The following is a 15109-nucleotide window of genomic DNA, read 5'->3' on the forward strand; positions in this document are numbered from 1 at the left end:
AAAAAAAAAAAAAAAAAAAAAGAAGAAAAGACAAGCCACAGACTGGAGAAAACATTTTGATGATATATGTGTGAAAAAGGACTTGTATCCATAATACCCAAAGAACCCTTAAAACCTAATAATAATAAAACAAACAATCCAATTTTTAAAATGGGCAAAAGATTTTAGGAGACACTTCACCAAACAAAACATAGGATGACAATTAAACACACGAAAAGATGCTTAACACCGTTAGTTATTAGGGAAATGCAAATTTAAGCCACAGTAACACATTGCTACACCCCTATTACAATGGTTAAAAACCAAAACCAAAACACCGACAATACCACATGCTGACGATGACCTTGAGCAAATGCAATTCTCACACGTTGTTGGGGTAAATGACAAATGAAACAATCGCTTGGAAAAACGGTTTGGCAGTTTCTCATGAAGTTAAACATTCACTTAGCATGCAGTGCAGCAATACAATACCACTCTGAGGTATTTACCCAAAAGAAATGAAATCTATGCTCACACAAAAACCTGTATTCAAATATTTTAGCTGTTTTATTCATCCTTGCCAAAAGCTGGAAGCAAACAAATGACCAGTCAGCTGGTTAATGGATAAATAAACTGAGCCTAACCATACCATAGGATACTACTCAGCAGCAGAAAGAAAAAACTACTGATATACATAACAACATAGATAAATCTGATAATTCCACTATGTGAAATAAACACACTCAAAGGCTCCGTATCATAAGATTCCACTTACATGACATTCTATGAGGGGAAAAATGATGAAAGAAAAGAGCTTACTGGTTGGGGTAGGGATCAGGGTTGACTATAAAAGGGCATGAAGGAACTTTTTTTTTTTTTTTTTTTTGAGATGGAGTCTTGCTCTGTCACCCAGGCTGGAGTGCAGTGGTGCCATCTTGGCTCACTGTAATTCCCCTCTCCTGGGTTCAAGCAGTTCTCCTGCCTCAGCCTCCCGAGTAGCTGGGATTACAGGAGTCAGCCACCATGCCCAGCTAATTTTGCATTTTTTTTTTAAAGTAGAGATGGGTTTTCACTATGTTGGCCAGGCTGGTCTCGAACTGCTGACCTCAAGTGATCCTCTGGCCTTGGCCTCCCAAAGTGCTGGGATTACAGGCATGAGTCCCACTGCCCCCTCACCATGAAGGAACTTTTGACAGGAATGGAAATGTCTATATCTTGATAGTGGTGGCAGTTCTACAACTGTATTTGTTTCTTAAACTCATAAAACTGCATACTAAAGAGAATGAAATTTACTGCATGAAAATTGTAGCTCAATAAACCTGACTTTTTAAAAAGCTGGTCAGGCCTGGTGGCTCACACTTGTAATCCCAGTACTTTGGGAGGCCAAGACAGGAGGATCACTTGAGCTCAGGAGTTTGAGACCAGCCTGGGCAACATGGCAAAACCACATCTCTACCAAAAATACAAAAATTAGCCAGGTGTGGTGGTGCACGCCTGTGGTCTCAGCTACCCAGCGGGCTGAGGTGGGAGGATCACTGAAGTCCGGGAAGTCAGGCCCACAGTGAGCTATGATCATGCCACTGCACTCCAGCCTGGGTGACAAAGTGAGATAGATGGCAGGTGAGACCTGTCTCAAAAAAAAAAAAAAAAAAAAAAAAAAAAGCCAAAGGAAATTTGCCACCATTAATACTAAGGTTCTTTCCAATAATTCACTCTAAAACTGTAATGGAAATTCCCAGAATCCAGTTCCAAACACATTCTGAGCAGTGAGGACAACTCTGGAATTGAAAAAGAGCTCTCAGAGTGGTGTACTTTGAAGGGACAGTACTGGGATCAGGGGTAAATCAGAAAACATTGACGTTAATCTAAAACTTTAAAGAGCTGTCAATTTACACATTATGAAACAAACCAGAGGATGTTAAGACACTTCGTTTTCAAGTTGTCTTCTGTGAGGCAAAGAGTTGGAGACCAGAGCTCCAAGTCCCGCTTCTGAAAGTTCTCAGCTTTGATAACTGCATTTGAGCAACGCATTTATCCTCTTTGAGCCCCATTTTCTTCCTCTGGTAAATGAGGGCAATAGACTGGGTAACTCTAAGGTTTCATTTTCTGAACTCATTCATTCAATGTTCTCTCTCTGTAAATTCTCATAATTTTGACTACCGTCCGTCTGTTCATGAGGCTGGGTGCAGTGGCTTATGCCTTTAATCTCAGCATCTTGGGAAGCCAAGGTGAGAGGATTGCTTGAGCTCAGGCATTCAAGACCAGCCTGGGCAACATAGCAAGACCTCATCTCTATAAAAGTAAAAAATAGGCTGGGCGCGGTGGCTCATGCCTGTAATTCTAGCACTCTGGGAGGCTGAGGGAGGTGGATCACGAGGTCAGGAGCTCGAGACCAGCCTAGCCAACATGGTGAACCGCCCCCCCCATCTCTACTAAAAATACAAAAAATTAGCCGGCGTGGTAGAGCATGCCTGCAGCCCCAGCTACTTGGGAGGCTGAGGCAGGAGAATCACTTGAACCCAGGAGGTGGAGGTTGCAGTGAGCTGAGATTGCACCACTGCACTCCAGCCTGGGCGACAGAGTGAGACTCTGTCTCAAATAATAATAATAATTATAAATAAATAAATAAAATAATAATAATAAATATAGATATCTGCTCGTGAGTTCCTAATTTATACCTTCTGTGTCTATAACTATATATCTGGGTAGCCCCCAGGAACCTTAAACTCAAATGAAAATTTAACTCACATATCTCTTCCCTGAGCCCCACCTCTTCCTACCTCTCTCTCTTCTCTCTCCCCCAATCCTTCTCAGTAGCAAAACCTCCAGTGTCACAGAAGCCAGAAACCCAGAAGCCATTTTTGATTCCTCCCTCTTCCTCATTTCCCATCACCCAGGAAATTGCCAACCCTTACATTTTGACTTTTTTTTTTTTTGAGATAGGGTCTCTCTCTGCCACCCAGGCTGGAGTGCAGTGGCAGGATCATAGTTCACTGCAGCCTCAACCTCCTGGGCTCAAGCAATCCTCCTGCCTTAGCCTCCAGAGTAGCTGGGCTTACAGGTGCACACCACCACGCCCAGCTAACATTTTGACTACTTGATAATTCTCAAAGCAATTCTCAGCTCCACATCTCTATCACCATCGCCCTAGTTCAAGCCCTCGTTGTCATCTCTGGCCTGGATTACTGCCAACAACTTCCCTGCCATAGTGTTGGCCGCAACACAGACAGAATTGTCTTTCTAAAGTACCAATCAGAGCATATCAAACCTCTGCTTAAAGCCCTCCAGAACCAACAGCAATGATTCCTTTCTTGAGTCACAGACCCCTTTGAAAATCTGAAGGTAGCAGTTAACACGCTCTCAAAAAAAAAAAAAAAAAAAAGAAGCATGCTCAGACACACACACATACACACACACAGGGAAGATATAACAAACCCCCTGAAATCCATCCATCCAAAGATGAATTTTTTTTTTTTTTTTGAGACAGGATCTCATTCTGCCACCCAGGCTGGAGTGCAGTGGTGTGATCTTGGCTCACTGCAACCTCCACATCAAGCAATTCTCTTGCCTCAGCCTTCCTAGTAGCTGGGACTACAGACAAATGCCAGCACATCTAGCTAACTTTTTTTGTATTTTTTGTAGAAAAGGGGTTTCATCATGTTTCCCAGGCTGGTCTCAAACTCTCGGACTCAAGTGATCCACTCTCCTTGGCCTTCCGAACTGCTGGAATTACAGGTGTAAGCCACCACACCTAGCCTCTTTTCTTTTTTTTAAATTAGAGATGGGATCTTGCTATGTTGGCCAGGCTGGCCTTGAACTCCTGGGCGAGCCTTCCATATAGCTTGGACAATAGGCATGGAACCACTGCGTCAGACCAACCAACCAGAATCTCCTGGTCTACATGATAAAGTCCAGCCACTTAACACATCACTAAAGTATTCCTTACACATTATGCTCAGGCAACACTGAATTTTCTTTTTTAAAGCTATTCATTAGAAATTTTTCAATCATTTGCTGAATTACAACTTTATAAATGATAGTTACTCTAATCCTAATGAGCTTACACATTGTGTCCCAACAACTTGGAATGAAATTATAGTTTTCTGGCTCTCTGCTCCTCCTGTTCGCCAGACAGCCGCATCTAGTCTCCCATCGCCAGCCACATCTCTGAGACACCATGGGGAAGGTGAAGGTCGGAGTTAACGGATTTGGTCGTATTCGGCGCCTGGTCACCAGGGCTGCTTTTAACTCTGGTAAAGTGGATATTGTCGCCATCAATGATCCCTTCATTGACCTCAACTACATGGTCTACATGTTCCAGTATGATTCCACCCATGGCAAATTCCATGGCACTGTCAAGGCTGAGAACGGGAAGCTTGTTATCAATGGAAATCCCATCACCATCTTCCAGGAGCGAGATCCCTCCAAAATCAAGTGGGGCGATGCTGGCGCTGAGTACGTGGTGGAGTCCACTGGCGTCTTCACCACCATGGAGAAGGCTGGGGCTCACTTGCAGGGGGGAGCCAAAAGTGTCATCATATCTGCCCCTTCTGCTGATGCCCCCATGTTCGTGATGGGCGTGAACCATGAGAAGTGTGACAACAGCCTCAAGATCGTCAGCAATGCCTCCTGCACCACCAACTGCTTAGCGCCCCTGGCCAAGGTCATCCATGACAACTTTGGTATTGTGGAAGGACTCATGACCACTGTCCACGCCATCACTGCCACCCAGAAGACCGTGGATGGGCCCTCCGGGAAACTGTGGCGTGATGGCCATGGGGCTCTCCAGAACATCATCCCTGCCTCTACTGGAGCTGCCAAGGCCATGGGCAAGGTCATCCCTGAGCTGAACGGGAAGCTCACTGGCATGGCCTTCCGTGTCCCCACTGCCAATGTGTCAGTGGTGGGCCTGACCTGCCGTCTGGAAAAACCTGCCAAATATGATGACATCAAGAAGGTGGTGAAGCAGGCGTCAGAGGGCCCCCTCAAGGGCATCCTGGGATACACTGAGCACCAGGTGGTGTCCTCTGACTTCAACAGCGACACCCATTCTTCCACCTTTGATGCTGGGGCTGGCATTGCCCTCAACGACCACTTCGTCAAGCTCATTTCCTGGTATGACAATGAATTTGGCTACAGCAACAGGGTGGTGGACCTCATGTCCCATATGGCCTCCAAGGAGTAAGACCCCTGGACCACCAGCCCCAGCAAGAGCACGAGAGGAAGAGAGGCCCTCACTGCTGGGAAGTCCCTGCCACAGAATCCCCCACCACGCTGAATTGCCCCTCCTCACAGTTTCCATGCAGACAGCTTGAAGAGGAAGGGGCCTAGGGAGCTCCACCTTGTCATGTACCATCAATAAAGTCCCCTGTGCTCAGCCAAAAAAAAAAAAAGAAATTATAGTTTTCCATTTGTGACATATTTGTTACCTTTGTACCTTTTTCTTTGCTGTCCTGTTTACCTGGAATATCCTCACCTTCTTCTTTCTCTGACCAGTCTTACTTTTCTTACAGCATGACTCTGGCCTCACCTTCTCTTGGAAGCTTCGCTTTACCTTCTCAGTATGGGTTAGAGGTTCAGCCACTGTGCCTATTTCTAAAACTCCACTGCTATTTTCTTTCTATGTATCTGACCTTCTCCCACCAACACCTGTAACATTACACTGAGGTCTGTGAGGGCAGGAAATAGTACTGTACGGCATTTAACACAGGTCCTAGACATAGTAGTGCTGAAAAACATCTATGGAAGGAGGAAGGGAGGGAAAGAAGAAGGGAATGAAAAAGAAAGCATGGAGGGAGAGAAGGAGGCAAATCTTGTGACTCTGAATCCTAATTTCTTCAGGCTTCATTTCTTTCTGCAAGACACGTGCCTAACAAGGAGTGCAGCTGTCCTTTACAAGTATTATCTGATGAAGGAGTAAGACACTGCTTATCTCCTTTTCACAATTGAGGAACTTAAGTGCAGAGACATTCCCTGCCACAGAAAACAGCACGTTTCCTGAATGTGTTGTTAGTCCTAATGTATCTATGGGGATTGCCTCCAAGAACTGAATATCAAACATTAGGAAAATCATAACTCAAATGACAAAATATTCAAAGATTGAGTTCAGTGACTATCTTATACACTTTCTTATACACTAAAGTCTGCTTTAGCATAGACTGTAAATCATTCAATGGAAGATTCTTGGCTACCAATTGACCTTATAATGACGGCAGTAAAAAATATATTTTTACTATTTAACCTTAAAAAAAAAAAAGTTCCTCTTTTAGGAGCTTATGCAATTTCTGTAGCCACAAAGAACACTGTGTGCACTTTATATTATTTCTTTCTTTTTTCTTTTTTTAGAGATAGCCTCTTACTCTGCCACCCAGGTTGGACCACAGTGGCATGGTCACAGCTCACTGCAGCTTCAAATCCCTGGGCTCAAGCTATCCTCTTGATTCAGTCTCCTAAGTAGCTGAGGCTACATGTGTGTGCCTCTACACTCAGCTAATTTTCTTATCTTTTGTGCAGACCGGGTCTCACAATCTTCCCCAGGCTGATCTTGAACTCCTGGGCTCCAGTGATCATCCTGCCTAGGTCTCCCAAAGTGCTGGGGAGACAGGTGTGAACCACTATACTCCACCTATTTTTATATTATTTTAAAATTGTCTTCACTTGTGTTGGTACTCATAGAATCACATAAGTCAAATTAATGACCAGTAGTGACTTCTACAAAAGCTTTCATTGCTTCAAAACGACTGGTAACACAGCCATAGAAAGTACTAATCAAGAATAACTAAATCACTTAGGCATAAAGCTCACAGATTCCCCAAAGACAGAAAAACCTCGACACTGTAATTATGACTGCCTGAGAAGTGGATACAGCTTTTCTGGGTGTCACATAAAAACATCTAAAGATCACGAAGCCTCCTGATAAAAATCAAAATGCTTGCAGATGAGCAGTCTGGGTAGACAATGGGAAAAAAAAGCTCCACTCAGACAAACCACCTACTGTGAGGTTCACAAGAATTTGCTATTTCAGAAGGAATGAAGGATACAGCACAGTGGCAAGACCAAGCTGAGCCAATTTCCAGTCCTTTAGTTTCCCCTCTCCAAATACTTTTTTTTGTTGTTTTTTTTTTTGAGATGGAGTCTCACTCTGTCACCAGGCTGGAGTCCAATGGCATGACCTTGGCTCACTGCAACCTCTGCCTCTCAGGTTCAAATGATTCTCCTGCCTCAGCCTCCCAAGTAGCTGGGACTACAGGCATGCACCACCATGGCCAGCTAATTCTTGTATTTTTAGTAGAGACGGGGTTTCGCCATGTTGGCCAAAATAGTGTCAATCTCTTGACCTTGTGATCTGCCTGCCCCAGCCTCCCAAAATGCTGGGATTATAAATGTGAGTCACCACACCTGGCCCCCTCTCCAAATTCTTATTCCTATTATCTACAAGATCCCTTTCAAAGTTAACAAAACTGATAAAATGATTATTTGCTTTTTGTCAAATCAAAATCTTTGCCCAAAGATTAAGGCAATGTCTAGTAGGTATGTTGGGAGGCAGCAAGACTGTAACCTTGAACTTGACTGATAGCCGACACTGTTGCCCTGAGATTAGAGGAACACAAAGAACCATGGATATGTTGCTGAAGCCAAGACATTCTGTGGGCTTCTCGAATGAGCCGGAATACCCTCCCAGAGTAAAATGTAGTCAATACCTTTGCTTAAAGAATGATTTGGAGGCCAGAAGTAATGGCTCACGCCTGTAATCCCAGCACTTTGGGAGGCCAAGGTGGGCAGATCACCTGAGGTCAGGAGTTCGAAGCTTGCCTGGCCAACATGGTGAAACCCTGTCTCTACTAAAAATACAAAAAAAATTTAGCCAGACATGATGGTGTGCACCTGTAATCCCAGATACTCAGGAGGCTGAGGCAGGAATCACTTGAACCCAGGAGGCAGAGGTTGCAGTGAGCCAAGTTCAGGCCACTGCAATCCAGCCTGGGCAACCGAGCAAGACTCTGTCTCAAAAAAAAAAAAAAAAAAGAACTATTTGGAAAAGTACTTCTTCCCAAGACCTAAAAGATGGCCTTATTTAACTTTGGAACAGTTCATTCCTTTTACTTTAAATAGAAGAGCATTTTCTTTCTCATAAGCATTACATTCAGTAGTATGTCTCCATTTTTAAGTAGTTTTAGGCTGGGCACACTGGCTCATGCCTGTAATCCCAGCACGTTAGGAGGCTGAAGCAGGATGATTGCTTGAACTCAGGAGTTCAAGATCAGCCTGGGCAACATAGTGAAACCCCATCTCTACAAAAAAAAATACAAAATTTAGCCAGCTGTCATGGTGCACGCCTATAGTCCCAGCGACTCAGGAGGCTAAGGTGGGAGCCTGGCTTGAGCCCATGAAGCAGAGGTTGTAGTGAGCCAAGATCGTACCACTGCACTCCAGACAGGGTGATAGAGCCAGACCTTGTCTCAAAAAAATTTTTTTAAGTAGTTTTAGGGGACAAAAAAAGGGAATCCCTTTTCTGACCTGGCTAAAGCTTCCTTCATCAATGCATGCAATTTTTTTCTTTCTTTTTGAGATGGAGTCTCACTTTGTTACCCAGGGTATAGTGCAATGGCACTCACAGCAACCTCCATATCCCAGGCTCAAGCAATTCTCCTGCCTCAGCCTCCCAGGTAGCTGGGATTATAGGCGCCAGCCACTATGCCCAGCTAATTTTTGTGTTTTTAGCAGAAACGGAGTTTCACCATGTTGGCCAGGCTGCTCTCAAACTCCTGACCTCAAGTGATCTACCTGCCTCAGCCCCCCAAATTGTTGGGATTACAGGCATGAGCCACTGTGCCCGGCCAGACTCATGCAATTTTTAATCTATATTTAAGTAATCATAACAACTGTGTTGGAAGGTTTAACTAACTAAAAGAAAGCATATTGAAATACTTTTCCTTGGGAAAGGCAATGACCATGTATTTCTTTTTTTTTTTTTTTTTGAGACGGAGTTTCACTCTTGTTGCCCAGGCTGGAGTGCAATGGTGCGATCTCGGCTCACCGCAACCTCCGTCTCCTGGGGTCAGGCAATTCTCCTGCCTCAGCCTCCTGAGCAGCTGGGATTACAGGCATGCGCCACCATGCCCAGCTGATTTTTTGTATTTTTAGTAGAGACGGGGTTTCACCATGTTGACCAGGATGGTCTCGATCTCTTGACCTCGTGATCCACCCGCCTCGGCCTCCCAAAGTGCTGGGATTACAGGCGTGAGCCACCGCGCCCGGCCCAACCATGTATTTCTTAAGTAGAATAAAATTGGTTATTTACTTATACACAAGTTCCCCTACCCCCATGTCTTTAATCTTTGTACCCCTTGTGCCTAGCACAGAAATAGTAGAAATAGGTGTTCTGCCAGGCATGGTGGCTCACACCTGTAATCCCATCACCTTGGGAGGCCGAAGTGGAAGGATTACTTGAGCCCAGGAGTTCAAGATTAGCCTGAGCAATACAGTGCGATCTCATCTGTCAAAAAAATTTTCAAAAAATTAACCAGGTGTGGTGGCACATGCCTGTGGTCCCAAGTACCCAGGAGGCTGAGGTGAGAGGCTTACTTGAGCTCAGGACGTTGAAGCTGCAGTGAGCTGTGATCACACCACTGCACTCCAGCCTGAGTGACAAGGGGAGACTGCCTCAAAAAATAAAAAAAGAAAGAAAAAGAAAAAATGGTATTCAATTAACGTCTGTTAAGTAAAAACAGATTTTTTTCTTCCTAGTGCATGTTTTCTCCTCATTTTTCTTATTGAAGTCTTTCCTTGGAATAGAAGTAAATCTTCCTCCTTGGCCTGATTGTTTTTCAGTTTAAACAACAGGAGAATTTGGCCGGGCTCGGTGGCTCACACCTATAATCTAAGTACTTTGGGAGGCCGAGGCGGATGGATCATCTCAGGTCGGGAGTTTGAGACCAGTCTGATTAACATGGAGAAACCTAGTCTCTACTAAAAATACAAAATTAGCCAGAAGTGGTGGCGCATGCCTGTAATCCCACCTACTCGGGAGGCGGAGGCAGGAGAATTGCTTGAACCCAGGAGGAGAAGGTTGCAGTGAGCCAAGATCATGCCATTGCACTCCAGTCTGGGCAACAAGAGTGAAAGTCTGTCTCAAAAAAAAAACTTTAACAAAAAGAGAATTCAACAACAAATCTTTTTTTTTTTTTTTTTTTTTTTTTTTTGAGACAGAGTCTCACTCCATTGCCCAGTCTGGGGTGCAGTGGTGTGCAATCTTGGCTCACTGCCATCTCCGATTCCCGGGTTCAAGCGATTCTCCTACCTCAGTCTCCCGAGTAGCTGGGACTACAGGTGCACAGCACCACACCCGGCTACTTTTTGTATTTTTAGTAGAGACTGGATTTCAACTTGTTAGCCAGGATGGTCTCAATCTCCTGACTTTGTGATCCACCCACCTCGGCCTCCCAAAGTGCTTGAGATTACAGGTGTGAGCCACCGCGCCAACATCAACAAATCTTTACCAATAGCTAAGAGTTACTGAAAGTGCCTTTTTAGTTATAAAAAGTTGATCCAAGGCCGGGCACCGGTGGCTCACGCCTGTAATCCCACTTTGGGAGGCCGAGGCGGGTGGATCATGAGGTCAAGAGATCGAGACCATCCTGGTCAACACGGTGAAACCCCGTCTCTACTAAAACTATAAAAAATTAGCTGGGCATGGTGGTGCGTGCCTGTAATCCCAGCTGCTCAGGAGGCTGAGGCAGGAGAATTGCCTGAACCCAGGAGGCGGAGGTTGCGGTGAGCCGAGATCGTGCCATTGCACTCCAGCCTGGGTAGCAAGAGCGAAACTCCGTCCCAAAAATAAATAAATAAATAAATAAATAAATAAATAAAAAGTTGATCCATTTTTAATGTAAGGCAAGTAGTTCACAATTAAACCTAAAAGGCTAATTTACTATAGATAGATGTGAAGTACATAAAAAGAAATGAATAGCCAATCTGCACCTATATAATGGCAAAAATTAGAACTAGACTTTCAGAGTCAGAGGGGACCTTAACGTCAGGTTGGCCGGTCTGGGCTCACATCCAATCCAAACCAAGCTTTGCTGAGTGTCCCTTCCCTCTACTTTCTCCTGACTCATTCCCCCAGTCTAGGAGTTTCCAAGAAGGCAAGTAAAGTAAGATAAGCAATGCGGGCAAAGGACGGCAACTAAAATGTGCAGTTCAAGGCTTTGAATATGAATTTGTTAACACTAATGAAAATGGTAGCATCACAGTTATTAAAATATTGAAATACTTCTCTGCATCCAGTATCAGCACATAATGCAGAAAAGACCATTGGGAACATGTTCCCTCCTTTAAATGCCACTTAGAAAGCTTCACCACTACTCATAAATGCTGAATAAAAGGCCAGGCACGGTGGCTCATGCCTGTAATCCCAGCACTTTGGGAGGCCGAGGTGGACAGATCGCTTGAGGTCAGGAGTTCAAGACCAGCCTGGGAAACATGGTGAAACCTTGTCTCTACTAAAAATACAAAAATTAGCTAGGGGTGGTGGCGCACATCAGCTACTCAGGAGACTGAGGCAGGAAAATCACTTGAACCTGGGAGATGGAGGTTGCAGTGAGCCAAGATCACGCTACTGCACTCCAGTCTGAGTGACAGAGCAAGTCTTTGTCTTAAAAAAAAAAAAAAAAAAAAAAAAGTAGTGCTTAAATATAAGGGAAATTGGGATCTCACGTTCTAATTCAAGGAATTTAAGGCTATTACGCATTTTAAAGTTCTCATGTTGAACCTTCTCACTTTATACTTCTTTATTCAAGAAAATCCATAATACCAAGCGTTGGCAAAGATGTGAGGAACTGCCGGATGCGGTGGCTCAAGCCTATAATCCCAGCACTTTGGGAGACCGAGGTGGGTGGATCACGAGGTCAAGAGATCGAGACCATCCTGGTCAACATGGTGAAACCCCGTCTCTACTAAAAATACAAAAATTAGCTGGGCATGGTGGCGCGTGCCTGTAATCCCAGCTACTCAGGAGGCTGAGGCAGGAGAATTGCCTGAACCCAGGAGGCGGAGGTTGCGGTGAGCCGAGATCGCGCCATTGCACTCCAGCCTGGGTAACAAGAGCGAAACTCCGTCTCAAAAAAAAAAAAAAGATGTGAGGAACTGTAATTGCCAGACACTGCTAGAGGGAGTGGAAATTGGTATAACCACTTTGGAAAACTTTTTGACAGTATCTACCAAAACTGAACATATGCCTTACCTATCATCCAGGAGTTCTACTTGTGGGCATAATTCTTTATGTATGGTGTTTATGTCCACCATATATAAAACAATGTTCACAGCAGTGCTATGCATAATTACACAAAATTGGAACAACTTCCATGTGCTCTGAGAACAGAATGGGTTAAATAAATTATAACATCTATTCATACCACGGGATGGTACCAGCAATTAAAAAAAAAAAAACACTGCTACAGAGAGCAAGGTTGATTCTCATTATTACAATGTTGAGTAAAAGAAGCTGCACATAAAAGACTACACAATGTTGATTTGGTTTACATGAAGTTCAAAAACAGGCAAAAGTAATCTATGGCATTACAAGTCAAAATAGTGGCTACCTGAGGAGGGGGTACTGACAGAAAGGGTAGAATTGCTCTATATCTCAGTCTGATTGTGGTTACTTGGTTACATACATATATAAAAACTAATAGAATTGTACTCTTAAATTTTGTGCTTATTTACTGCATGACAATTATACTTCATTTAGAAAAATCTGGACAGGGATAACAGAAATTTCTGAATTCTTTCCTAAATATGAAAGAATTCAATGCAGCTTAAATACAGTTGCAAGTGCTGATGCTTATACCTTTAGAAAGCCCATTATGCTACTGAAAACTGCACTTATTACTCAATATCATACATAACAGAAAGCTAGCGTTTTGTATTAATGGAAGCTGAAAAACATATTGCACTACATATTTGAAATTACAGATTTACTAAGAAGTAAAGATAAATGTTTAGGAACTAAACACGCTTTGTTTTTCCACTCTTTCCCCCTTGATTTGCTTTTTTTATTTTTTTATGTTTCGGAATTATTTTAACAAAAGCTATTGGATACAATTCCTGCACTTGTATATTGCATATGTTTGTTTACCACAGAGACTTCAAGTTAGAATCCTAGCATTTCAGAGCTGAAGGGGACAGGGACGGACTCCCTCACTGCACAGACGAGGACGCAGAGGCAAGGGGAGGTATGTATCAGTCCCAAGGTTGCAGACCTAGGACAGGGTCCCGGGCTCCCAGAACTCTGTCGCCTTCAAGCCAAACTCGATTCAATCCTCTCATCTTTCCAAATAGAAAGCTGATGCGAATGGATTGTAAGACGTTTTTTTTTTTTTTTTTTTTTTTTTTTTTTTTTGCAGTAACAACTATGCTACCCAGCAGATTGTTTGTGGACAGTCCTCGGAGTCCTTGAAAACCCCATTGGGGTTTAATGACAGGATAAAAGAGCGTAGAAGAAATGGACAGCTAGTATTTTAATATGTAAATCTGTTTGCATAATATTTCCTAGGTAATATGTAAATTTGTTTGTATAACATTTCCTAGGTAAACTATTCGTTGATCCAACTAAAATTCGGCGGGGCTAGGGGGAGTCGTTATTGAGTGAGGATGACTCGCTCTAGGGGACAACGCGGACGCATTTTCCCATTGGAGTTCTCTCCATAAATCAAAGCCTCAAAAGAAGAGTTAAAGACGACACCCAGGAGTCTACCGCATCCAGAGGTAGGTCCAGGAGAGGTCCTCGACCACCTGGCGCCGAGCTCGCGGCCGCAGACTCCCACGGACAGCACAGGACCCAAGCGCGCGGGCCGAGCTGCCCCCGACCCCGCGCAGCGCCACGGCAAGGCGGCCTGCGAAGTCCGGGCCACCACTCGGGACCCCGGCCCGGGCCGGTGAAACGACGTTGGAGAAGAGGGAAGAGGACGCAGAGTGGGAAAAGCCGGGGCCGCAGGCAAGCAGTGGGCGAGTCCGGAGGGCGCGAAAGAGGGGAGGGGCGCGGGAGGCGATGGAAGGAGCGCGGGAGGCGATGGAAGGAGCGAGCGCAGGGAGGAGCGAGGCGGCGGGGTGGAGGAGGCGGGCATCCTGATCCACGGTGCGGGGTGGGGGCTGAGGGGCCGAGAAGGGCTGCGAGCGGGCGAGCGGGGCCTTACCGAGCAGCGGCAGCCTGCCGCCGCCGCGCGCCAACGCTGGCATGGCCTCCGGAGCCCGGGGTCCCCAGGCCGCGCCGGCCCAGCCCTGCGATGCCGCCTGGAGCGGCGCGCCCCGCGCTGCAGGTGGCTCTCTTAAGGATGCGCGTCACCGACCGCAAATTCCCTCGGACTGGTGCAAAGTGAAAGGGAGGAGGAACCCTCTCCCCAGAGGCAGGGGCCGAGGCGGGAGCTGAGAGGTTGGGCCGAGCCGAGAAGCCGGTGCCTGGCGCAGCGCTGCAGCCGAACCCACGTGCCCGCCGCTGTCCGCAGCCTGCGCTTGGCAGCCCCCGGGGCTCCCCGACTGCGGCTGGGAAGATTGGGCGCGGTCCCGCCGGGGAAGTTGCGCGGACTCCGCGGCTCTGCCGCCTTGCTGCCCCTGTAAGTCCCCGAACCTGTCATTTGGACCCGGGGTGTGGGGACTGCAGGGAGCCACAAGCCACCCTCCTTGCGCGCTGGGATCTTTGAGGCCCTGAGAAGAGCGATGAATCCGCGCAGCACGCTGGCGGCTGCCGCCGGCGCTCATGGGGTCTCATTCCGTTCTCCGTGGATCTTAATTGTGGACTGATTCCCTTTGTCTCTCCCTCCATCTCCTAGGATGCTCAGGACCCAGTCAGCGGCGGGATGAAGAAAAACAGGCTGGGTTTCCATATCAACCAAGGCAATTAGGGAGGTTAACAAACAGCTCTCAAAACAAAACATACAGAAAATACACCCCCAGAGGAAGCGGTGAATCATCCGCTCCATAGTTCTTGTTCTTCACCGCATAATTTTTCGAGATGAAAATTATTTTCCTTGCAATGAGTTGAAGATTGGAAAGCTCTGGATGCCAGTTCTGGTTCTTCCCTTACTTACCTGGCCGTTTGATCTCCACAAACCACTTGTCCTCTGTTTACTCATCA

The 15109-nt window shown here is 45.6% G+C and overlaps 1 protein-coding gene and 1 pseudogene across 4 annotated transcripts in view; one reads left to right on the forward strand and one right to left on the reverse strand.

The window, feature by feature from the left end:
- FLT3 (fms related receptor tyrosine kinase 3) overlaps positions 1-15109 on the reverse strand; it is a 134823-nt gene that overhangs the window by 86362 nt on the left and 33352 nt on the right. For 2 of the 3 annotated variants that reach the window (XM_032294387.1, XM_032294389.1), the window contains exon 1: positions 14172-14326. The exons of the other annotated variant lie outside the window; for it this stretch is intronic. In XM_032294387.1, the coding sequence (XP_032150278.1) occupies positions 14172-14214 (43 nt within the window). In that variant the 5' untranslated portion in view covers positions 14215-14326. Of the gene's footprint in view, positions 1-14171; positions 14327-15109 lie in introns of those variants that run through there. 3 annotated transcript variants of the gene reach the window in all.
- Positions 4085-5251, forward strand: LOC116562253 (annotated as a pseudogene). The gene has a single exon (XR_004273848.1). The product of XR_004273848.1 is annotated as a glyceraldehyde-3-phosphate dehydrogenase pseudogene (transcript).

Source organism: Sapajus apella, unplaced genomic scaffold, assembly GCF_009761245.1.
Source record: "Sapajus apella isolate SASKATOON/1434 unplaced genomic scaffold, GSC_monkey_1.0 scaffold32, whole genome shotgun sequence".
NCBI classification, from domain to species: domain Eukaryota; kingdom Metazoa; phylum Chordata; class Mammalia; order Primates; family Cebidae; genus Sapajus; species Sapajus apella.